Source organism: Gobio gobio (genome assembly GCF_949357685.1).
Source record: "Gobio gobio genome assembly, chromosome: 6".
Lineage (NCBI taxonomy): Eukaryota > Metazoa > Chordata > Actinopteri > Cypriniformes > Gobionidae > Gobio > Gobio gobio.
The window spans coordinates 45,550,598-45,575,320 of NC_137102.1; the positions used below are offsets into that span (position 1 = coordinate 45,550,598).

At 39.0% G+C, this 24,723-nt stretch overlaps 1 protein-coding gene across 1 annotated transcript; it reads right to left on the minus strand.

Annotated features, from left to right (window-relative positions):
• Positions 1-8,977: 8,977 nt before the first annotated feature.
• On the minus strand, positions 8,978-22,867 carry LOC307127540 (guanylate-binding protein 1-like). The gene is made up of 12 exons (XM_079818813.1): positions 22,810-22,867; positions 21,711-21,785; positions 21,385-21,581; positions 20,712-20,839; positions 19,516-19,625; positions 19,233-19,432; positions 18,508-18,753; positions 18,271-18,419; positions 17,919-18,050; positions 16,287-16,499; positions 12,733-12,835; positions 8,978-12,581 (listed from the first exon to the last, which is right to left on the minus strand). Exons 3-12 carry the CDS (start codon positions 21,575-21,577, stop codon positions 12,178-12,180), a joined length of 1,878 nt encoding a protein of 625 aa, XP_079674939.1. The 5' UTR covers positions 21,578-21,581; positions 21,711-21,785; positions 22,810-22,867; the 3' UTR covers positions 8,978-12,177.
• Positions 22,868-24,723: the final 1,856 nt, after the last annotated feature.

Below are 24,723 nucleotides of genomic sequence, written 5' to 3' on the forward strand. Positions count from 1 at the left end.
ATTAGGCCTATTATTATTTTACACCAATGACCTCATTGACGTGTTCTCTACCTTATCTTTTTTTGGCTTATGTCCAAACTCTTGCCACAATTATTTCATTATCTTCTTTCTTTTTAATATGATGCATGTACAATTAGTTTATTGTTTAAATACAATTTTGTAATTTCACTGTATAACATAATAATTCAAAGGTTTCTAATATTGATAGAAAATACAAGTTGAAGAATATTATGCAGATGTGATATTCCCATAGAATGATAGACTGCGACATGTTTACGATACCACAAAAGATACTGTATTTCTAATAAAAATTCTATATCAGATGAGTCAAAGATGATTTCAAAGATTAATTTGAATGTTTAGGTAATAAAAATGATAATACAATCTTATAAAAACTTTATTTTATGAACAATAATAAAATCAAAAGATATGACTCAAATGAGTATCAGAATAATAAAGTATAACTATGTATAACTAAATATTGTAATTGACCAGATCTGAGTATAATACCTACAAATTGAAGTCTATAGAAGATAGAGCAGGGCCCTGAGATCTGAAGAATGGCAGAAGCTGATCGATTTAATAACCCCAGTGAAAAGCCGGAACCGAGAACACTTCCTATAACACCCAATGTACTCGTTACATCATAAGAAGAATGGCATCTACTACACTAATATTAGTCTTTCTGTTTATCCTGAGATTTACTGCAGTCAACCGGATCCAAATCAGATGGTGGACCTGTGCCTAGACACAGCGCATCCCTGAAGTGTCAGCAGAGATCGTGTCAAGTAGACTGTCCCCCGTGAAGGCCTCATCGACACGACAGCCAGTGGCACTGATCCTCAACAAACCCGTCTCCATACCGCCGTAATGACTCCAATCTTCAACCAGATGGAACTGGATGAATATTCTGAATGTTCCGATCCAATCTGACTTCTGACCTGTAATGCTGCCTGAATCATAATCATACACTGAGCCTGGTTTCTCCCAAGGTTTTGGGTGTTTTGGTTCCTTGCCACTGTCGCCATTGGCTTTTGGCTTGCTTAGTTGGGGAGTGGGGACACTAAATATTCAGCAATATTATTGACACTATTGTACACTGTAAAAAATACTGTGCCCGTTTTACTCAGTAAAATTGAGGCAACTATTTACATCAGCTTTTTGAGTATTTTAAACTCATTTTATTTGTGTTTATCCTATTAGACTTAGCATGTTTTCAACTTGGACTCTTAAGTAATAGCAACTCAATTTGATCAATTTAGAAAATTATAGTTTTAAGTATATCCAATATAATCTTTTAAGTAATATTTACAAATGTCTCCTTGTAACCCACACATTAAGTTACTTTTTTCCAAGCTACTTTTTTTTATATATATATAAATGTAATTATTTTCTACATTTTTTTAAATTACCATGAAACAGTAAACCAGCATCTCAATACAAAACATTTATTCACTTTAAAATGACAATGCAACAGTGCCAAACACAGTAGCTTATTTTTTCACCTTTACTTAAAGCTGACTTCAAGTAAAAAAACGTTAGGTACTACAAGAGGTAGCAACAGTATTTAATTTTCATATAATGTGTATAACAGTTTTTTCAATGAGCATTGGTCTGTTTAACCCACTGAGAACAGTAATTCAGTCATCTAATTAAACAATTGTTTCGAACAATGTTAAAAACATAAAATTCAGTGTCATTTTTCCCAGTGTATGAGAACTGAACTGAGAGGGACGATGACATCACTGTGTTATAGGGGACAACAGTTTAGGACCTAAGACCAGTTGTGAAGAATGAAGACCAATAGTCAGGAGTAATTAATTAAATAAAAATGTACGAAAGAATAGTTTGAAGTTTCATCAGCAGAAGCCAGCTTCAAGTCTCACAAGGAGTTTGTAGGCCGCACTCTCTCCATACATACATTTTACGCAATCAAAAAAATGAACTTTCACTGTTGTTAGTTGCTCTCAAATAATCCTTGCTCACATTACTTAAAAAACTCATGTAACTAAATGAACTTACGTTTACTGAGTTTCTACTAAAAATGAGTATTGTCAGCTTTACATATGAGATGTGAAATGTGAGATTGTGGGTTCCAGTGGGTTAAACCATGGAACTGATACGCAGAAGGTTGCTGGTTCGATCCCAGCGGTCACCAGTGTGTCCTTGAGCAAGGCACTTTACTCCATGTTGCTCCAGGTGGATTGTCCCTGTAATAAGGGCACTGTAAGTCGCTTTGGATAAAAGCGTCTGCCAAATGCATAAATGTAAAATGTAAATGTACTTAATAAGTGTTTGTTCGGTCAACTTAACATTGCTGAGTGAAACGAACAAACTAGGCATTAGATCTGTTCCTAGCATGCTTTGCAAGGGACTGCATTAGGAGAGTAAATTTAGGGATTCTTTACCTAGGGAAGTGTTACTTTATGTTTTTCAGTAAAGGTAAAGATGTTGTGAGTTTATGTTAGTGTTTAATGTTCAATTATGTTGGACATTTAGGGGAGTTTCTGTAATTTTGTGGTCACTAGGTGCCTGTGTTTAGGATGTCGGCACTCATATACACACTTATTGGATGGACTTCCTGCCTTCAATTAAGTTATTTTTGCATTTTGTTTCTAAAAATATGCTTGTTGTTATTTAATAGTTTTCCACTTACACTGGTAGAGCAAGTAGTTAATTTAATAAGGTAAATTAAATCGATAAATGTTTTTACATAACATAATAAACTTTTATAAATTGAACATATCATTATTAAGTAAACTGCACATATAACTATTATGTAACTGTCAGGGTTGCTGAATGACACAAACAGGTAAGTTGAAAGGATATTTATTTAACACAAACATATAATGGTCACGGCAGACAGGAAGAAGTGATGAGATAAACTGGAGCGGTAACTGATGAAGTGTTCTGAATGAGTCTCTTATCTGATGCAGGATGGAAGTCGGGATGGTGAAAGTTCAAGGCTGGTGATCTGAAGAAGGCAGGCTGGTTGAGGAAGGATCGTCGGATGAAGGAACACAGGTAAGTCTTCTGAAGGTAAGGATCGAGTGAGTGAGTCAGTATGGCGATGTAGTATCGACGAGACCTGACAATGACTGTAGGAACTGAAGGTGCTTATAACAGGAAGTGCAGTGATGGGGAATTAGGGACAGGTGATGAACACAGGTGCGATGAATCAGAACTCGGGTGAAGCGGAGTGTAGAGGTCTGACGCTGATGCATCTGTGACAGTACCCCCTCCTCCACGGCCAGCTCCTGAGGGCCGAAAGACCCGACGACGGGGCCGACCTCGACCTCTCGGCGCCGGACGATTGGGATGAGATGAGTGAAAGTCCTGTAGGAGCATAGGGTCTAGTATGTCATCACGATGAACCCAGCATCTCTCCTCAGGTCCAAAACCCTCCCAGTCCACGAGGTACTCCAGTTGATTGCCCCGTCGTCGGGAATCGAGAATGCCCTGGACCTGGTAGATGTTCTCGTCAGCGGGGTCCACGGGAGGAGGAGGTACCTCATCAGCGCCAGGCTCTGAGGAGTGAGGAAACAAAGGATCAGTATAGGGTTTGAGCAGGGAGACATGAAATGAAGGTGAGATGCGGTAGTGTGCAGGGAGTGATAACCGGTAGGTGACGTCGTTGATCTGCCTCTGTATTGCGAATGGACCTATATATCGGGGACTCAGCTTACGACAGGGCTGACGGAGACGGATGTCCCGGGTGGAGAGCCAGACCTTTTGCCCTGGTTGATACCTCGGAGTCGCAGATCTTCTAGCGTCGGCCTGACTCTTGTGTCTCCGAACAGCCCTTTGGAGATGAACATGAGCTGAGTCCCAGACCCTCTCGCTCTCCTGGAACCAATGATGGACTGCTGGAACATCTGAAGGCTCACCTGACCAGGGAAACAGGGGCGGCTGGAAGCCGAGTATGCACTGAAACGGCGTGAGACCAGTAGTAGACTGTTGAAGGGAATTCTGTGCATACTCGGCCCAGGGTAGATACCTGCTCCAGCAGTCTTGATGGTCATGGCAGTAGGATCGAAGATACCGTCCGACCTCTTGTATCTTCCGCTCAGTCTGGCCATTGGACTGGGGATGGTATCCTGACGTCAAGCTGACTGTGACTCCCAGAAGGTTGAAGAAGGCTCTCCATACCCTGGATATAAACTGAGGTCCGCGATCGGAGACGATATCTTCTGGTAACCCAAAGTGACGAAAGACTTGGTTAAATAATGCTTCTGCCGTTTCGAAGGCAGTGGGTAGACCTGGCATAGGGATGAGTTTACAGGCCTTCGAGAAACGGTCAACAACCACCAGTATACATGTTTGAGATTGAGAAGAAGGGAGATCGGTAACAAAGTCTATCCCCAGATGGGACCACGGCCTGGTTGGAATAGGCAAGGGTACTAATTTACCTTCTGGGAGCCGACGAGGGACCTTGGCCATGGCACAGACTGAGCAGCCCTTAACGTACTGGGACACATCCTGGCTCATACTGGGCCACCAGTACCGACGTTGAAGGAGCGAGAGGGTCTGTTGACTGCCTGGGTGTCCAGAGCCCAGCGAAGTATGGACCGAGTCCATGAGGGACGGACGTAGACGCGTGGGAACATAAGTCCGTCCCACTGGCCCTCCCGGCGGAGCAGGTTCGGTTCGGGTGGCGTCGGCTATATGGTCATCTATACCCCACTGGATGGGACTAACAATCAAGGCTGGAGGGAGGACAGGTTCTGGTTCTGGAGTGAAGGTATCGGGTTGATGTATACGAGATAGTGAATCAGCCTTGACATTTTTGTCCCCTGGACGGTATGTTACCTTGAAGTTGAATCTTGTAAAGAAAAGGGACCAGCGAGCTTGACGAGTGTTGAGTCTTTTGGCCTCTCGAAGGTATTCCAGATTTCGGTGGTCTGTGATGACTATAAAGGGATGTTTCGCTCCCTCCAGCCAGTGTCTCCATTCCTCCAGAGCTAGCTTGATAGCCAGCAGTTCCCGGTTGCCGATATCATAATTCTGCTCCGCCGGGGACATCTTCTTGGAGAAGAAGGCACATGGATGGAGTCGAGGAGGCTTCCCCTGCTGTTGAGAGAGGATCGCTCCTACCCCAGTGTTGGACGCATCCACTTCGACGGTGAAAGGAAGATCTGGATTGGGATGCACAAGGGTAGGAGCGGAACTGAATGATTGCTTCAACACATCAAACGCTTGGGTGGCTTCAGAGGTCCAGGACAGAGACTTGGCCCCTTTTTTCAGGAGTGAGGTGATAGGAGCACTGATTTGACTGTAACCTTGAATGAATCTACGGTAGAAGTTTGCGAAGCCCAGGAATCGTTGCAGCTCTTTGATGGTGATGGGTAATGGCCAGTTGGCAACGGCATCCACCTTCCTCTGGTCCATGGTGACTCCCTGAGGAGTGATCACATACCCTAGGAAGTGGAGGGTTTCTTGATGGAACTCACATTTCTCAAGTTTTAGATACAGCTGATGATCCCGAAGACGTTGGAGAACTGACTTGACATGAAGGCGGTGCTCAGACAGGCTGGTAGAATATATAAGGACATCATCGATGTAGATTATAACGAACTGGTTCAGATAATCTTTAAATATCTCATTCATAAACCCCTGGAAGACCGCTGGAGCATTGGACAGCCCGAAGGGCATGACGCGGTACTCATAGTGGCCTGCAGGAGTGATGAATCCGGTCTTCCACTCATCTCCCTTTCTAATTCTAATTAAATTATAAGCACTACGGAGATCAAGTTTAGTGAATACCTTTGCACCACGAAGCTGTTCCAAGGCGGCTGGGACCAGAGGAAGAGGATACCTATACTTGACGGTGGAATTATTGAGGGTCCGGTAATCTATACAGGGGCGCAAGCCTCCGTCCTTCTTACCGACGAAAAAGAAGCTTGAAGCAGCAGGGGAAGTAGAAGGTCGGATGTATCCTTGGTGAAGTGCCTCCTCGATGTACTCCTCCATGGCCTTCTGTTCTGGGATGGACAGTGGGTAGATTTTACCACGCGGTAGGACCGCCCCAGGCAGTAGGTCAATCGCACAGTCCCATGGCCGATGTGGTGGAAGTTTCGTGGCCAGCTGCTTATCGAAGACATCCTGGAACGCCCGGTAACTGTGAGGAATCTCATGATGGTCGTTAATAGCTGGGCTTTCAATGGAGGTAGTACACATGGAAATCTTTTGGACGGGTAATGAGTGATGGTGAGACACCCTTTTAACCTGAGATAAACAGCGTGAAAAGCAGTTACTTCCCCATTGACGAACCTCTCCCGTAGACCAGTTGATATCTGGAGAATGAAGTTCCAACCACGGGCGTCCCAGGATGATATCTGCCGTAGAACCCTCCAACACCAGAAAAGACAATTCCTCTTGATGAAGACAACCAACTTTCATTGTTACAGAGGGGCTGCGGTGACATATCCTCCCACGACCGAGCGGTCTGCCGAGGATGGAATGCACTTGAAGAGACTGCGGGATGGATTCATGGTGGACTTGTAGCTTTTGAAGAGTGGAACGGGAGATAAAGTTACCAGCGGACCCAGAGTCGATTAGCGCTTGTGCTGGAAGAGAGTGCTGACGATGTGAGATCTGAACAGTAGTGTAATTCAGTTGAGAAATGGGTGATGGAAGATGTACTGTACTCACCGCCGGTCGTGGGGGACGAACTGGACAAGAGACTAGCAGGTGGCCAGCGGATCCACAGTATAGACACAGGTTGTTAGAGATACGTCTCTGGCGTTCAACTGCTGATAAATGTGCAGAACTGAGGTCCATGGGTTCTGGTGTTAGAGGGTTGACTGTGGTGGAAGGACGAGGAGGAGGCAGTGCAGGTTGAGCGAGCAAACAGGCAGTGCGGCGTTGGTCCACTCTGATGGAACGCTGAATGAGACTTTCCAAACCAATGGCATCATCATGAATGGTGAGTTGTAACCGGATCTCATGATCTAACCCTTGCCGGTAGGCGGTGATTAAAGCCGGCTCATTCCATCCACTAGAGGCTGCTAGGGTTCGAAACTGAAGGGCATATGAAGAAACAGATGACTTGCCTTGTCGTAGATGAAATAATTGATCATGAACTGATAAAGCATTAGCGACTGGAGAAAATACAACCCGGAAGTGACTAATAAAGTTGTTCAGGGTCTCAGTCACAGCTCCTTTCGCTTCCCAAAGCGATTGTGCCCAAAGCAATGCTCTTCCAGTGAGAAGGGAAATGAAGAAAGCTACCTTAGATCTCTCGGAGGCGAATTGTGATGCGTTCATCTCCATGAACAGCTCGCACTGCAGGAGAAATCCGCTGCACTCCCCCTCCTCGCCAGAGAAGGGCGCTGGCCGGGCCATGGGACTGACAGAGGCAGACGAAGAAGAATTGATGGCGGGTGATGAAGTGACAGGTGAGGATCCAGTGGTGAAGATCGGCGTGGAAGCTTCTCCGTCGCCGTGACCAGATGGTTCGTGCATGTTTGGTCAGGTCTTCTGTCAGGGTTGCTGAATGACACAAACAGGTAAGTTGAAAGGATATTTATTTAACACAAACATATAATGGTCACGGCAGACAGGAAGAAGTGATGAGATAAACTGGAGCGGTAACTGATGAAGTGTTCTGAATGAGTCTCTTATCTGATGCAGGATGGAAGTCGGGATGGTGAAAGTTCAAGGCTGGTGATCTGAAGAAGGCAGGCTGGTTGAGGAAGGATCGTCGGATGAAGGAACACAGGTAAGTCTTCTGAAGGTAAGGATCGAGTGAGTGAGTCAGTATGGCGATGTAGTATCGACGAGACCTGACAATGACTGTAGGAACTGAAGGTGCTTATAACAGGAAGTGCAGTGATGGGGAATTAGGGACAGGTGATGAACACAGGTGCGATGAATCAGAACTCGGGTGAAGCGGAGCGGATGGGCGGAGTGTAGAGGTCTGACGCTGATGCATCTGTGACAGTAACAGTGACAAATTAAAATGGTTTGTATTTACTTAAAGACATTTTGTCAGCTTTACTTGACTTCCTTTTGTTCATATAACTAAAATTACTCAATATAGTTGCGTGGAACCACTTGATGCTGCTTTTTTGAGTAAATTCAACAAGTCATTTTTTTGAGTGCCCTTTCCTAAGGTCTAGCTTTAGGTTACATTTCAGATTGGCTGACAGAAAATAGACAGACATGATACATTTTCCACACATTGTCAGTTAATCAGATGCACGCCTCCAAAGATCACTTGTTGACGCTTTCACCCCGGAATTAGGAACATAGTGACCTTCCAGGTCTGGAGCAGGTCCCAGCTTGCCCAGAACAACATACTGTCACTTTCCCTAGGATGCCCGTTGTACACCTTCAATACTGATCTGTAACACAGAATATTACGCACATACACAGAAACACAGTCTCTCCAAGGTTGGAGTTGGTTGAGCTCCAGCTCTGACCAGAAAGTTTCCCAAAACATACTGATAACATGTGCTTTCTCTCAGTAAGAGGTACAGACAATATTCACCATTATTCTAGTGACGGAATATGCAAAGAAAAATGAAAGCTTATAAATATATAAAATAAAATATAAAATAAATATAAATAAAAGCATATCAGTAAGTTAAAAGGAATGAAACCAAATACTTTAGAGAACAATCAAACTAGAAGAAATCATTTAAATCATCTTAATATGTAGGAGGATAAATATTAAGGCTTTGATAATAAATTTAATTATATATATTATATATATATATATATATATATATATATATATATATATATATATATATATATATATATATAGAAGGGGTGGATTCTGAAACAAACATACACACAAGCACACACACACACACACATATATATACACTATCACCGCCCTAATACTAACTCAGAATATTACTGTCGCACCCTGAGTGCTATCACAGCCTTGATTATGGTCATCTGAGTTTACAATCTTTAGTGCTTTTTAGTTGCAGCATTCAAGCATTCAAAAACTCTCAAATTATTTTTTCAGGAATAAAGTTTTATTAAGAGCTGGCTGGGAGCACACAACAAAGACTGCCCCCAAAAAAAGCTTGTTACAGAAGTTTTCCTCACGGCAATTGGATACACTGATTTAGGGATTAGCTTATAATGATCTAAGCTAATCAAATGATATATATTATTTATTTATTTTTTCACTCTACTGTACTAAGCATTTTCTAAGTCTAGACTGTCTGATCACATATGCATATTGCAATCAAAAAAGGTGCATGGTCTTTGCTGAGCATCAATATCTGCACGTCTCATGCAGCTTGCTATTTTAAAATACCCCTTTGACCCATTCTTGACCATGTGCGGGCTATAACATTTTTTTTTTTTTTATTGCAACATAAGCACAATTTTTCAAAGCAAAAAAAGGAACTAATGAAAGAATACTAATCAAAGGACACTTCCTTTTACACATTTCCCTTGTTGTTGAAAATAAACATAAACATAAAAAAAATCTCAAGAAAATATCATCAGTGATGAATGCCACCTATATACTGATGTAATGTAACAGTTACCAACAGGTTCAATGACCCTACCTGTATGGTAACTGGCAACCTATGAATGACTTTGAGCCACATTCTTGTATGATCTTTTAGTCTAAAGGGAATCCCTTAGTCCAGAAAATATCACTTTTGAAAACTTTTGAGTCTAGTTCAGGGACACTTCATCATTATGTCGATCCCAACAACTTTCTGCAAATCTTGTTTACAGTCCTAACAAATTCATTTCCCAGTTTAAGCACCCTAACCATTTTCTCCAGAACTAACAGCTGGTGGGAACGAACAAATGGCATTTCCACATTTAAACATTTCTCAAATCACTCTAGCAATGGAGTGAGTTTGGGACAGGACTACCTATTTGTCAGATCAATGGCAAACAGAGGCATGCTTTGGATTCAAACCACCAACTCCAACAAATGCTTTTTTGTGAATGTAATGCTTAATTTCTACACCCCTAGATTGTGTAAGTTTGAGTCGGGAGGGACTACCTGTTTGTCCAAACGATAGAAAGTGAATTGGATAACAAGCCCTTCACATTTTGCAAATTCAACAGGTGTCGCAAATAGTGTAGAAATTACATGCTGCACTTTCAAAGGGTGCATATATTCAGAATTATCAGCTCATTTACTATGTGCCCTATAAAGCGCATGCTTTCCCTTACGAAAAATAAGTTTATAAGTGTTGTATTAGTATACTTCTTTTAAACTAAAAAATAAGAAAGCATACTTTCAGTCTACTTTTTATATACTTCTCAGAAATATACTTTATGTACTTCTCACAAATATACTTAAAATTGCACTTAAAAAGACTATGTAAAAAAAAATATTTAATATGTTACTCAATCAAAAGATTAAACACAATTACAAGCCAAGTATACGTTGAATACTTAATTATACTTTTAAGTTATCTCGATCAAAAGATTGAGTACAAGTATAGGCCAAATATACTTAGACTTTTCTGTCAGTATAAGTCAAGTATACTTAAACTTACATTGTTCGAAAATTTGAATATTGATATAAAATGGATATGTTCCTAATTCTACGTATCTAGATTTTTTTTGTGTGGGCTAGTCCACTGGTAATGTATATAGGAATTTACTAAAAATCACTTTGCTCTTTCCCCACCATTGACTGAATTCTCCAGCTATCCATGTTTTCACTGTTATACGATAGGGGGCGCTATTACACATCTTCTGAAAGAGTACAGAATCTTCAAAACACAGGAGAAGAAGAAGCTGAAACAAGTGATAGAAGATTGCTCACACAAATGTAATATGACGCGATCATCAAACATTAAACAGTAAATCAAAATTGCTTAATGTAACCAAATAAAATGTCAAACCCATGAAGAGGAAACTACTGTGAAGCTTTGGGGTGTTGATGGACTCGATCTACTCCATCTGTGTTTTGATCACCATTCTGAATCTGATCAAGGCGTAGTCTTTGACAAAAATTTTCGTTTAAACTTTTTGTTTAAAATGTTGCCTTTCTTTTAGCTTAGAAATCTAGACGCACCCTAGCGGCAGAACATTTATTTTGCCGCGAGTGTAGTCTAGCAACTCTCGGTAGACCTGAGAGCTGGAAAAACCAAACTCTGGTCAGGCCAATCACAGCGTGTGTAGAGTCGGTGGGCGAGTTTAACATAATGACGGAGCGGAGTTGCAGAGGTTCTTGGTGCTACAGGTAAACAAAGAAGCTGATGATCAGCATCTTTCAAATCGGTTTTGGCCGCTACTCTGGAAGACTTGGAGTTAAGCTTTTCTTTGAGGAAAGAACAAAGAACGGCACTGAAGTCATTCGTAAGAAAGGAAGATGTATTCGGAGTTTAATCTATCAACTGCTCCGCTTCGGTTGGTTGTGGCGCTATCCAAATGCGTGTAGAGGGAATTTGACAGACAACCGTTTATCCCGCCACTCGGACTGAGCCCTGTCAATGGTGAGTTTCCAGACCAAACATCTTGATGTGGGTCTGGCTTGTCAGGCTACCTTTCTTTATGAAACCTACCCACAAGTGTTGATAAAAAGGATGCATAATGCTATAATAAAATGTTTTTTAAAATTAGTCAAAGTACAGTTAAGGTATATTTAAAGTATAAAAAATGTATATCTACATTTGAACCTAGTAGTATACTGAAAGTGCCAAAATAATATACAAATAGTAAATTTAAGTATAATTACGTTATGTTATGATCACTTAAACTGAGAAGTATACTTGCAGTATAAACTATTAAACTAGTAGTAATTTACTAAGAATACACTTCAGTGTACTTCCATAAACTAAAAAATGTCTTACCAGTATTAAAATAGTAAACTACTAGTATACTTATAAGTTCACTTGTAGGACAGATGCAGTACAAATGAGAAACCTAGTTGTGCACTTAAAGTTTACTAATTGTACACTTATAATACACTTTTATATACTAAAAGTGGGCCAATTTAGTCCCAAGCAGTATTGAAATAATACACTTACAAGTTCACTACTAGTACACATTGATATTAGTATACTTAAAACATACAGTATACTTAATTATACTTGAACATTACTTTAGTATAGACCCTACGTCATAAAATGCTTGAATTATACTTCTTTTTTGTAAGGGTTTGCTAGTCTTTGAAGGCTACTGCTAGAATGAAGATGTCAGTGAATGGAAAATACAAGTCAGATATTTGGTTTTTAACATTTAACGTCTAGCTTTGAGGCATTTTATCATTGATCTCTGCATAAGGAGGTTGGGTATCAATTCTACAAGAGGATGGAGAAATGGCATCACATACTCCTTAAAAATGCCACCACCACGTAAGTGTTCCTTTTCGTTATTTAACTTCTTTATTTGTTCTTCAAGATTTGTAGCTCTCTCCTTAAAGCCTTTGTTTAGCATCTCTTCCCGCTCCTTCAGTTTGCTCTCAATGGCTCTGTCCTTCTCCTGCTGCTTCTGCTCCAGCTCCTGTTTGAACTTCTCCTCCATCTGCTTCACCCTGTCCTCATGTCGCTCATTCTCTGCCACCATCATTCGTTCTCTCTCAATAAGTTTCTCCTCTTCCCCTTTATATTTCTGTTCCAGCAGAGCTGCATTCGCTTTCTCTTCTGAACATTAAGTCAAGATAGAAAGAGACAGAAAAATTATACCCTCAACCCTAAGCAAGTTTTGCTCTGTATCTCATTTTCCTCAAAAAGCCACTGATGTTGTGTTAATAGGTTGTGTTGTACTTATAATAAACTTATTAAATAAACTTACCTTTAATTTGTCTCTCATTTTCAGTGAGTTTTGTGTCTGTGCAAAGGATGCTGTTTGCTTCAGGTCCCCGCTCATTCAGACACTCATTCAGTACAGCCTCGGCCTGCATATATAAACATACGTATTTTAGGCCAGAGGGTTTTAAAATCCAGTCCTGAGGACCCACTGGATTGGATCATGACCATATTTGACGATTTAAATGCAAATGTGTTTTCATTAAATACATTTTTCAGTTATACAAGTAATATTCAATGAGGTTACACTGCTAATAATCATATACATCACACAGCAAATTCTGGTTTTTGGAATAAACTCCCTGTTAGTTAAAATCAACTCAATCTGAGTGTACATGCGTGACCATCAAATAAACTCCAGCGCAGAGTTAAAATAACTCTGCTCTTGGAGTTGAATTTTTAACACTTTTTCAGAGTTAAAATTTAACTCTTTCTGGAGTTAAAATACTAATCCTACGGAGAGTAACTGTAACTCTGAAATGTAGTTAATTATAATATAAACTCCTTACCAGTGTTAAAAATTAACACTTGAAACACATTTTATTTAACACTTCTTAGAGTTAACATTTATTTAACACAATATGTTTTATGTGGAAATGACTACACTGAACACCATACTCTTGATTTACTGCCTTTATTTGAGCAAATTCATACATTTGGTTCAGAAATTCATTGCATGGACACACTTTGAAAACAATTGCTGTCATACTGTAAAATCTAACAGCAAAACATATAGGCAGCTAACAGAGTGAATTACGTTACCTCGTCGGCATTAAAGTTAGTGTGGAAGCTGAACAGGTTTCTTGAGCTGAGTCGCCACTTCAATTTGACGGCGTTGCCGTTTGAAAGTGTTGCAAACTAACCCCATGTGTGCACGGGAGTGGCGCTGATAATAAACCCCATGTGAAACGTCAGATAGCCTGCCTACTTGAGTTTTGCTTGCACTTGGCTGAAGCCATTCTATCCGGTTTCTCTGCAAAGCAAATGGAAAGACGGTTAGCTGGTTTACATCGACAAAAAGTCTGCGCAAATAGGCAATTAAAATTTTGAAACAAGTTATCGGCTACGTTCATACGTTGCCATGGTCGTTGACGTTAGTACACAGTATATAACGTAACAGCTATGACAAAACGTGTTTGTCAGAAAATATAGAACATGTTGAAATAGTTTTTTTGTTGTTGTATATATACACTTTTACCTACCTCAGTCACGACGAAGCCGAAAGTCCATTATTTGTGCTGCAGAACCAGGGTCGTGTCGTGACGCACTTCTCAAAATGTAACTCCAGATGTAGTGTTAAAACACGCTCCTGAACACCAATGAATGAACGCCAAAATACAACACAGCCAGGGAGTATCCAATAACACACACGGTAGTCAAAATTAAAAAAATAACTCAACAAATTTAACTCATTCACACTTTTTTGTCTAACTCATGATTTTTCAACTCCTGAAATTTGCTGTGCACGATTAAGTCTGTTGACGTTGATGTTGTTGTTTTTTTTATTTCACAAAAGAAAATGTGAACACTTGACAAAATGTGAAACTTGACACTTGAAATGTGAAAACTTGACAAAAAAAATTCTTATCAGTGCAAAAGAGTCTCAAAATACTCTTTGGTCATTCAGGCAAGTGTTATACATAATTATAATCTGTTAAGTTTCTACTTTTATTTGTGTATACTCACAATATAAACAAAATGTTGTGCTTTTTGCTAAATAAACATGATGCGTGATCTGCAGCCTCTCCATGAAGTCTATTCTGATACACTTTAGAAACTGAACTGTAACTTAGTGAATACTTCTCACACTAACATGAGGCATATGTCTAAAGAAAGGTTGAAATGTCATATTTTAAATAATGTAAACCAAATCAAAAACAAATATTCTCTGTTTATGTAATCTGTTTGAAAAGAGAGAGATGTCAGTCGTTCGCCAGCCATTCTTCATTAGTGTTAATGCAGCCACACCCACAGAGCACGCATTCTTTTGAAAGTCAAATACTGACGCGTTCCATGCAAGTATCCCCGCCTACATCAACTCGAATAAACACATAAAGTTTAGTGCATGTACATAACATCGTTTTGAGACGCGGTGGGGAATAATCCTGGAATAATTTACCTCAGAAGAAAAGATGTTAAATTTCAAGTAGCAACGGATCCAGCTGAGGATTGTGAGGTAAGTTTATTCTGTTAGTGTCTGTGAATATTAAAGGATTAGTTCACCGAAAATTGAAAATTAGCCCATGATTTACTCAAGTCAAGTCATCCTAGGTGTATATGACATTCTTCTTTCAGACTAATAAAATCGGCTAATCTGGCTTATCCAAGCTTTATAATGGCAGCGATTGTTGTTCTGTTTTTGAAGTCCATAAAAATGCATCGGTCCATCAAATTACATGCTCCAGGCTTTCTGAAGCGAATCGATGCGTTTGTGTAAGAAAAATTGTTGAAAGTGCCTCTGCAGTTCAAAATGCTCACGCTACCAGTTACACCTGTCAGACGTAGCGTAAGCATTTTGAACTGCGAGAGGCACTTTCAACACTTTTTCCACGTTTGTATTAGTCTTCGTGCGAGCGCTTGTAAACACGTGGGCGGTACTTCTGCCTACATCTGCCGTGACCTTTCCTACGTGATTACTCCATCCTTAGCACCTCGCAGAGCTGCACAAGATTAACAATTTAGGTTAAAAAGTATATTATTTTTTGTTTTGTTTTGAAAATGACCTGATCGTTTTGCTAGTTAAGACCCTATTCCTCATCTGGGATCACGCAGAGCCTCTGAAGCCCATCAAAGCGCATTGATTTGGACCTTCAGCATTTTGGTTGCAATTGAAAAACATTATATGATGAAAAATCCTGGAATGTTTTCTTCCGAAAACTTAATTTCTTTTTGACTGAAGAAAGAAAGAGATGAACATTTGAGTAAATGATTAGTAAATTATCAGGAAATATTCATTTTGGGGTGAACTAATCCTAAGCAGTTTCCAACATTGATAATAAATCAGCATATAAAAATGATTTCTGAAGGATCATGTGACACTGAAGACTGGAGTAATGGCTGATGAAAATTCAGTATAACATCCCCAAAATAAATTTGATTTTAAAGTATATTAACATAGAAAACCATTATTTTAAATTGTAATAATATTTCACAATATTAAGTTTTTTTGTGTACTTTTGATAAAATGTGATTATAAAATTTAGATTACACTTGGGATCTCGTTTACTACTTTTACTAAGGTAGGGGTTCATAAAGAAAAGAAACGCAAGAAAAAAATTAAAGCACTTTGAATTATCTCTTATCTCTTAAAATTTTAAATTTTAAATGTCATGAAATACATAATACTGATTTGCATTTTACTTAGATAGGCATAATCATATTTCTATCTATCCATACTGGAGATTAATTGGAATGACAGTGTAAAGAGAATACAGATACTATGCGGATACAAAACATATGTTAATGCCAGATGTAAAGAGGCACTAGAGTGTAGATACACAAATGCATACACTCACAAATACACACTGAAAGTGTCCTCACCCCTACACCTTTGTTCGGTTCTCTGCGGTACTGCTCAACGATGGCGTCTCTGTCTCTGCAGTAGAGTTCATATCCTCCAGACTGACTGTACTCTCCATTCTGCAGCCGTTTATTCATGTCAGAGAACAGATTGTTTAGCAGATCTCGGCACTTTCTTTCCGATGTTATCTCATTCTCTTCCAGCAAGTCTACGTAGTATATACTTAGAGCTTCCTATAAACATATAAAACAGAAATAAAATCTCAAACATGCATACATACACTTATACAAAGACTGAATGTATTGGACACTGTGTTTGTGTACACTGCTGTATGAATTAGTTGTATTAATCCAATGGATGTGGGAATTTATGTAGTCACCAAATATTAACAAAACAATCTCCAACCTGACAGTCTATAGCTAACATTACCATTCATTTCAATGCCATGTGAATCTTTCATATACACTGATGAGCCAAATCATTATGAGCGAATAGCGTTGAACATCTTCTAATTAAGGTCTGGGTTGATTAGATAAAGCAAACAATCAGTTCTCGTAATCAATGTATGGGATGCAGGAGAAATGGGCAAGAATAAAGATCAGAGCGACTCTGAAAGGAACCAAATTGTTATGGCAAAGCGACTGGATCTCTGAAAGGCAAAGCTTGTGGGTTTCTCCTGATTAGAAGTGGTGAGAATTTACCAGCAGTGGTCAGAGGAGGGACAAACCACAAACAAGCGAAAGGGTGTTGGGCGCCCATTGATGCACTAGTCTGCAAGAAAAGGCTCTTCCGTCTGGTCCAAGCCAACAGAAGGTCTACTGTGGCACAAATCACAAAAAAATGTAATGATGGTTATGGGGGAATGTGTCATAACATACACTGTAGCGCACACTGCTGTGTATGGGGCTGTGTAGCCGCAAACCAATCAGAGTGCCTAGGATGACCCCTGTCCATTGTCGGAAGTGCCTACAATGGACAGACGCACGTCGGAACTAGACCTGGCCTGGTAAAATGAATCCTGTTTTGTTTTACATCACGTTGACTGATGTGTAAGTTTGTGCAGTTTACCTGGGGAAGTGATGGTATCAGGATGTACTGTGGAACAACGACAAGCCAGTGGAGGGAGTGTGATGCCCTGGGCAATGTTCTGCTGGGAAATCCTGGGTCCAGCCATTCATGTGGATGTAAATTTTGCACATGCCACCTACCTAAACATTGTTGCATGCTTTCATGACAAGGGTGTTCCCTGGTGGAAGTGGCCTCTTTCAAGAGGATAATGCTCCCTACTTCACTGTACACATTGCTCAGCAACGGTTTGAGGGACATGATGAGTGTTGCCCTGGCATCCAAATTCCCCCGATCTCAATCTGATTGAGCATCTGTGGGATATGCTGGACCAACAAGTTCAATCCACGGCAGCTCCACCTCGCAACCTACAGGACTTGAAGGATCTACTGCTAAAGTCTTGGTGCCAGAGACCACAGGACACCTTCAGGTGTCCATGCGTCGGCGGGTCGGTGCTGTTTTGGCAGCACACTGGACCATATTAGGCCGGTGCCCGGTGGTCATAAAGTTTTGGCTCATCTGTGTATATGCTAGTATGCATACATGAGTGTGTAAGTATGAGTGTGTCTTCTATATTTAAAGCTCACCTCCAGATTTTTCAGGTATCCCCCCTTGTCATCTTTGAACGAGCGTTTCATGAACTCAGAAGTGGCCAGACTGCTGAATTTCTGGTGCTCACAGGTAAAATGATCTATACTGATTGGGAATGTATTCTTCACCTGTTAAAACATACTGTTTGTTTACTCGAAGGTCCACTGGATTCAGTTTTTAAGCCGAAATCAGTGGTTCTGATTTCAGAGACATGTTTAAAATGTATACAAAGTTTTAAATATGATTATTAACCTGTATAAAAACACAGATATGCACAGTGAAGGATAAAATAAAAGTCTTTTTGAAACATGACCATAGAAAAAAAAACTCACAATGTGCATGTCTTACCTCTTCCATCCCACTTTTATACACTTTCAAAGCTTCTCGAACAGCTGCCTGGTTCTCTAGATTTGCAAGAGCAACCACTGCATTGTCCAGACAGGGCATTTCACCACTGTTGACTGCATCCACATAAATCTCAGCCAGGTGCCCAAGCACTGACAACACACACAAACAATTGCAGAGGACAGCATTTTAATAGTAAATGCTCCATACTATCTGAAGAACATTTGGTAATACACTCACATTTGCCAGTAACTCTGTGTCCTCCTTTCAATGTTTTCACAGCACTGATGGAAAAAATGTGGTCACAGAAATGACCTGCGGCCTCCAGAAATTCTTGTGCAAGGTCCTGCTCTTGTAAGCTCTCTAGGCGTGTCATGTCTTCCGGGGAGGTAACAGGAAATGGGAACACAAAACACTTCCGGCTAGGGAAATAATGCCGGATACATTCACGAGGCAGATTGTAGTCACTAATTTTCTTACCCACACCTAAAAAGGTCATTTTTGAGAAATAAATATTTTCCCAAATCAGTTTTTCAGGCATTGTTCATTTACACAAAAACAGATTTATTTATGTAATGCAGTATCTGTAACAATTATTCAACATTATATAATGTGTAACATTATGCACAGTATATTCAGTTTGGCTGTGTGTGCAGATAAATATGTGACCAAGTAATGAAAATTAATCGCATCTGTTTAGTGTGTAGTCTAGATGGCATGCATCAGTGGTTATTTCATTGACCTCCCAGAATAAGCATCATGGGTCATTGAGCCTGCTCATGTTTATTTTTACAAATAAACTCTTTTTTAACTTACATTTTAAGTTCAAACATTAGAGCATGGCTCTAGCAATGCTAATATCATGGGTTTGTTTATCAGTGGAAGCAAAAACAGATAAAATGTAGGTAATTTGCTTTGGATAAAAGCATTAGCCAAATGCTTAAATGTAATTCTGTTTAGAATACCTTTCTTCAGCTTGAGGACAAACTCAAGGTACTCATCCTCTGTCGCTCTGTTTCCATTAATTTCCAAAACCAAGGTGAAATCTCTAACCACCCAGATGAATGATGGGAAAAACTGTACAAACTGAGAATCCTCCTCTTCTCCCTCGTCTCCTGCTTCTGCCGATCTGATCTTGATCTGCTCAGCGAGCTCACTAACATAGCTGCAGCACATTGAGAAATAACAGCATCTTGCAAAGGTTGTATAAATGAAAGAGGGTCTTACATGTGGCAGATTAAAAGATACTGCAGATTTTCCACGGCATTGTTATCGATGGTGCCGCGGCTGTTGTACACCAGAGAGCTGCTGAGCAGAACAGCCAGAGAAAAAATCCAGCCGTCATTCTTAGAGTCTCCCTGAAACACACAGATCAGTGTTTTTAGATCAAAACAGTTTCATTCAGTGTGCCATTAAACGTAATACTGTACCTTCCGAGGAAACAAATGGCAACTGATACTGGGAAATTAGTATTAGTAGGGGAGAGCGGGGCACAACGCTTTTTGACTTTCTCAGTTTGTGTAAATCCACTTGGGGTTCAGAGTATTTATTTTTTCCCACATTAATTGCACACACGTCTAGTACAATTATGTGGTTTTGTTTCATTAATGCAGTGTATACTTTTTTCTTGATTTACCCTGAAAGAATGGAAGTGAAATGTGACAACATGTAGGTGGGGTACATTGTAACATGTGGTGGGGCACATTGTAACATGACCAAATGACAGCTTAAAAAAGTGACCTGAAATGATAAAAAAAATATCCAAGACAAACTAAAATATTTTGTCAACAAAATACAATTATTAACTTTTTTAAATAAAATAATGGCATTTTTTAATAATTAAAAATATACTCATTTTTGAGTTTGACAACAAACACATCGCTAAATACAGCTAAACAGCATATTTAAAAACATAATAATAACGAATCATTTCTGAACATTAACTCTCAGTCATTATTCACCTTTTCTCATGGTTTCTCAAAAGAATTCATAAAAGTATAGAATATAATGGCATATTTCTAATAGGGGCTCATTGTAACGCAGTGTCACAACGCACCCCATCTGCGCAACTGGGATTTAAACCGCGGCTCGTGTCTTCTGCTGGTTAGATCAGCATTAAAGAACTATCTCAACTGTTAAATAACAGATATAAGATTACAATAATATCGGATTTTTCTTATTTAAAATAAACACAAAAAAACAGAGATGAAAACTAAACTTAAGTAAGAAATATACTTTTATGGTTAAATAAATGTTCACTAATATCTTCCAGAGATTTTTTAATTTTGGCGCAATTTTTTATCTAAATAATGTTGACATGGCAACTTGTAAATACACTAAGTTTCGTTATTCTGGCATGTGTGGAAAGGGTTAAAACATGCGTGTTACAACTAACCCCGTGTTAGGTTGTGCCCCACGCTCCCCTAGTCAATGACTGTGCTCACCTTGTCCACATCTCCCAGTCCCTCTGTGTCCAGCAGCACCAGAGTGTGTCCTTCTTTTTTGGGGTGAGGGACACACCACATCCAGATGCCTTTGGTCTTTGACTCAACAGTGTTGCCAAGAGCAAAGCCTGGGTCAGTCATATTATTATAATTATAATTTAAATATTCAAACACTTGATGCAGTTACTGTTTTCAGATATTCACAGACATATGGTTCTGTCCTCATTATCATAACAGCATGTTCTGCACTTGAGAAACTTTCAGCAGTTCAGGTTCTTTATTTTATACCAGCAGGGAAATTAGGTTTCAGTGAAGTTCACACAAAAAAATAACACTAAATATCATAATAACCCTATTACTTCATCTTATTACTGTTCATAATGATTAATCACTACAGGGACAAAGCTGTTCTTTTACCATTTTGTTGTACACTGCGGTACTCCAAACCGTCATTAGATGGAAGATGCTGGAAATCATAATACAGGGGATGATGCCTGTCATTTAAAATTGAAACACCCATTCATTGTACCAGCCTGGTATACAGTGAAGCAGGGTTAGGTAGCGGCTCCCCAATCAACTATTTCAAGATAAATTCCTGTACCAGGACACCAAGGAAAAGGACAAAATGGATTCAATAAAAGCACGATAAAACAAAATCAACAGTTTCTCTCACCAGACTGTTGTCCTGCCAGGCGGTTCATAAGGTAGGACTTCCCCGTACGATAGAGTCCCACCACAGACACCACCACCACCGGCTCCTCGATTGCACCCAGAATGTCTTTGGCATCTTTCCTCACACACAGCTTCCCGTTTTCATCATTTTCGATGAGACACACTGGAGCTGACATATATCCACTGCAAGACATGATCCTAGGTAAAACCCGAACACAAAAAAATGACCCACACTTACCATACAATGCACCAATGTCTGAATTTCAGTATAGCTGTGATATGATATTGTAACTCTTGCTCATGTTATATTGCTTTATTATTGGTTACCTTATTGAGAGGCAGGTGAAGTCACAAATCCCTTTGAGTTTAAAGTCCTTGTTGGATGTCTATACATTTGCTGCTCTATTGAAGAAAAATGTAATATCTTTAAGCCTGCATAAACCTTGAAAACAACTGCAACCACATACAAATGAATGAGAAACAACTAAACATATTTTCTGCCTATCAGCTTCCTATCCTCTGCTCTATGCATGGTAGATTGGGAAAAAGATGCACTCTCACTGGCCTATCTGCAATGCAGCAATTGAAAGTGAAAGTACTATGTATGCTGATTCAAAATCTGCTGAAACACAAATGGGCTCTGTAGAATAATACAACGTGTTACTTATTTGTTATATGATTCATTATTTATTTAGAAATTCTATTCCACATAGTTATTCATTTATTTTGTTGTTAGTCAGTCACTAAGTTACATTTCAGCTCTAATTATAGCCTTTATACAGTAGTGTCATTCTTCTGCAGTGGACTAACTGGAGAATATCTGCAATGCTGTGCTGTTCTATGCATTAGCTCCTCACTGGCAAGTATTATTTACAGCTCTCTTTGTTTTCAAAACAGTGACATACATTATGAACATGTATAGTTTGCATTCAAGTTGGTCTGAAATGCCAAAAGAGGTATTCTTTCAAAAGATAATTATTTCTAAAATATTTTTAGGGAAGTAGCCTATTGTAACAAGGATAAAATCCATTCAAACAACTAAACTAAAAATATTGGGTGTTCTATGTCCCAGCGACTGTATTTTATTAAAACTGACAGACTGCAGAATTTTATTTTTATTTTATGAAAGTCATATTAAAAGTCCCTGTACACTTCTTTTTTGTGTGTGTGCAATTTTTCAATAGGTTTTAGTGGCCCTGCAGTGCACTTTCAGTCTTAAAATTTATAAATCAATCTTGAAATATGAAAATTACAAACATTTTTACAAACTTAAAAAAAAAAAAAAAAATTACAAACAAATTACACAAATCAGATTAGGCCTATATGTTTATGTGAGTTAAGCTGAAGTTGAAGAATTGAAGAAATACCCTGTGTCTGCTAAAGTAAATTTTAAAAAGGATTCTTCTTTTTTTAAAATAGAACTTACCTGCTTTCTTCGTGTCTCAGATGGTTCCGACTTAACAGCGTGAATAATATTTAAGGGTGGGGTTTTATAGTGGTCAGCTCCGTCTCAAAAGTGCCATCTCAGTTTTTCCGGGAAATAGTGATGCTGCAGAATTTACCTCAGTGTAGGATCTGCAAAAGAAAAGTAGGCTATAGGACCTGCGTGCGTCCTCGAAAAGAATTTGAGGTGATTATTTGGAAGAATATTTAAATATGATATACTTCAACGTTTTGTCGAACTCTTTTACCATTACCAAATATTATGGATAATACAGCTTGTTCAACGTTTGTTAAAATGTTTTATCTTGTCTTTTATGTATGCTATAGCTTATTTGTCACAGCAGATGAGGCTATTGAGCTTGATATTATGGCAGAGACAGGGCGTTTCCACGTAGGTTCGTTTCTATTTCGATTTCACTTTCTTTCTTTGAAATAGGATGGAGTTTTATCACGTTTCAGTATGTTAAAAGAGCCTTGAAGAGGACTTTTTAAAATATTTTTTTTCTCTAATGAGATTTCATTATTTTGGTGGTTGAAAAACACCTATCAAAACATCTCACTGAATCTGATTCTGATTAGGGAACGCCATCTAGCGTTCAGCATGTATCGCCACAAGTTTGGTTGGGTCGTGTCATGGCCAAAGTTTTATTAGGGCTAGTGACATAAAAAAAAAATTCACATGTTTCTATGGTATCTAGGCTACTGATTAGTAGACAACTGGAAACCAATGATAAGCATTTCATAAGTTTTAATGGTTTTATTGGCAAAAACATTCAACTTGCAAAATATCAGTATATTTACAGTGTTGACCCTTCTTCTTCATAACCTCTGCAATTCTCGTTGATATGCTGGATATCAGTTTATGGGCCAATTCCTGACTGATGGCAGTTCAAGCATGCCAGTGCTCGATCGTAGATTATCACAATTTCTGGACTTCTGCTTGTTCCTTTGCAGCCTTTATCAGATTTATATAACCACGCCAGGAGTGCTGGGTAGATTACTTACAAATTGTAGTCATTTACTGATTACAGATTAGATGACAAAACTTGTAGTTAGTAATTAAATCCGGTTTACTCATTTTAGTTTTACTTTTTGGTTACTTTTTAGATTACTTATGAACTTGTTTATCACATTGATTTGAATAGGATAATCTTGTATCATAGTGATTTAAAAATTCAAAGAGATAGAAAGGTTACACTTTATTTTAAGGTGTCATTGTTACAGTGTAATTATACTGAGTAATATTTAGTAACTATATGTACTATGGTTCGGGTAGGATTAGGGTTTGGTTTACGGTTAGTTGCATTATGCATAATTTACTGTTATTGCTATGTAAACATATGTAACAACGACACTGTAAAATGTAGTGTAAAATATATTCGATTATTTGTTATCAACAACATGAAGTGCATTAAATATTAGCCAGGGTTTACGTCAGGGAACTGCAGATGGTTTGTGACTTTGATGAAAATAAAATAAAAACAATAAAAATAAAACATTTACTAAAAAAGATACCAACATTTTGTTTACCTGCATGTCACATCAGATAACTTATTTTTATGATTATTTATTATTACAATTGACTTAATGTTATTATTGACCTAACTCATTAACTTAATATCGGACTTGTTGTGCTGCATGCTTGGTTACTGTCACAGGGTGTTTTGGTGATGGTTCATGTTCATGTTTCATGTTTTTAGTTTATCATGTTCAATGTCATGTTTACTGTCACGTTTCTAAGTTTGTCATGTTCTGTCAGGTTTCCATGCCCTCATGTGATCTTGTCGTGTTCTGTCATTGGTTCATTGTTTAATCACTGTTCACAGGTGTCACTTGTCTTGTCATTAGTCTCAGTGTATTTAGCCCTCATGTTTGCTGTGTCCTTGACTGTTATTGT

Coding starts and splice junctions, on each gene's coding strand:
- LOC307127540 (XM_079818813.1), bottom strand. CDS start 21,577: ATGTCTTGCAGTGGATATATGTCAGCTCCAGTGTGTCTCATCGAAAAT. Junction 20,840..21,384: donor CCTGGCAGGACAACAGTCTG/GTGAGAGAAACT, acceptor TGACTGACCCAG/GCTTTGCTCTTGGCAACACT. Junction 18,051..18,270: donor ATAAAAGTGGGATGGAAGAG/GTAAGACATGCA, acceptor ATGTTTTAACAG/GTGAAGAATACATTCCCAAT.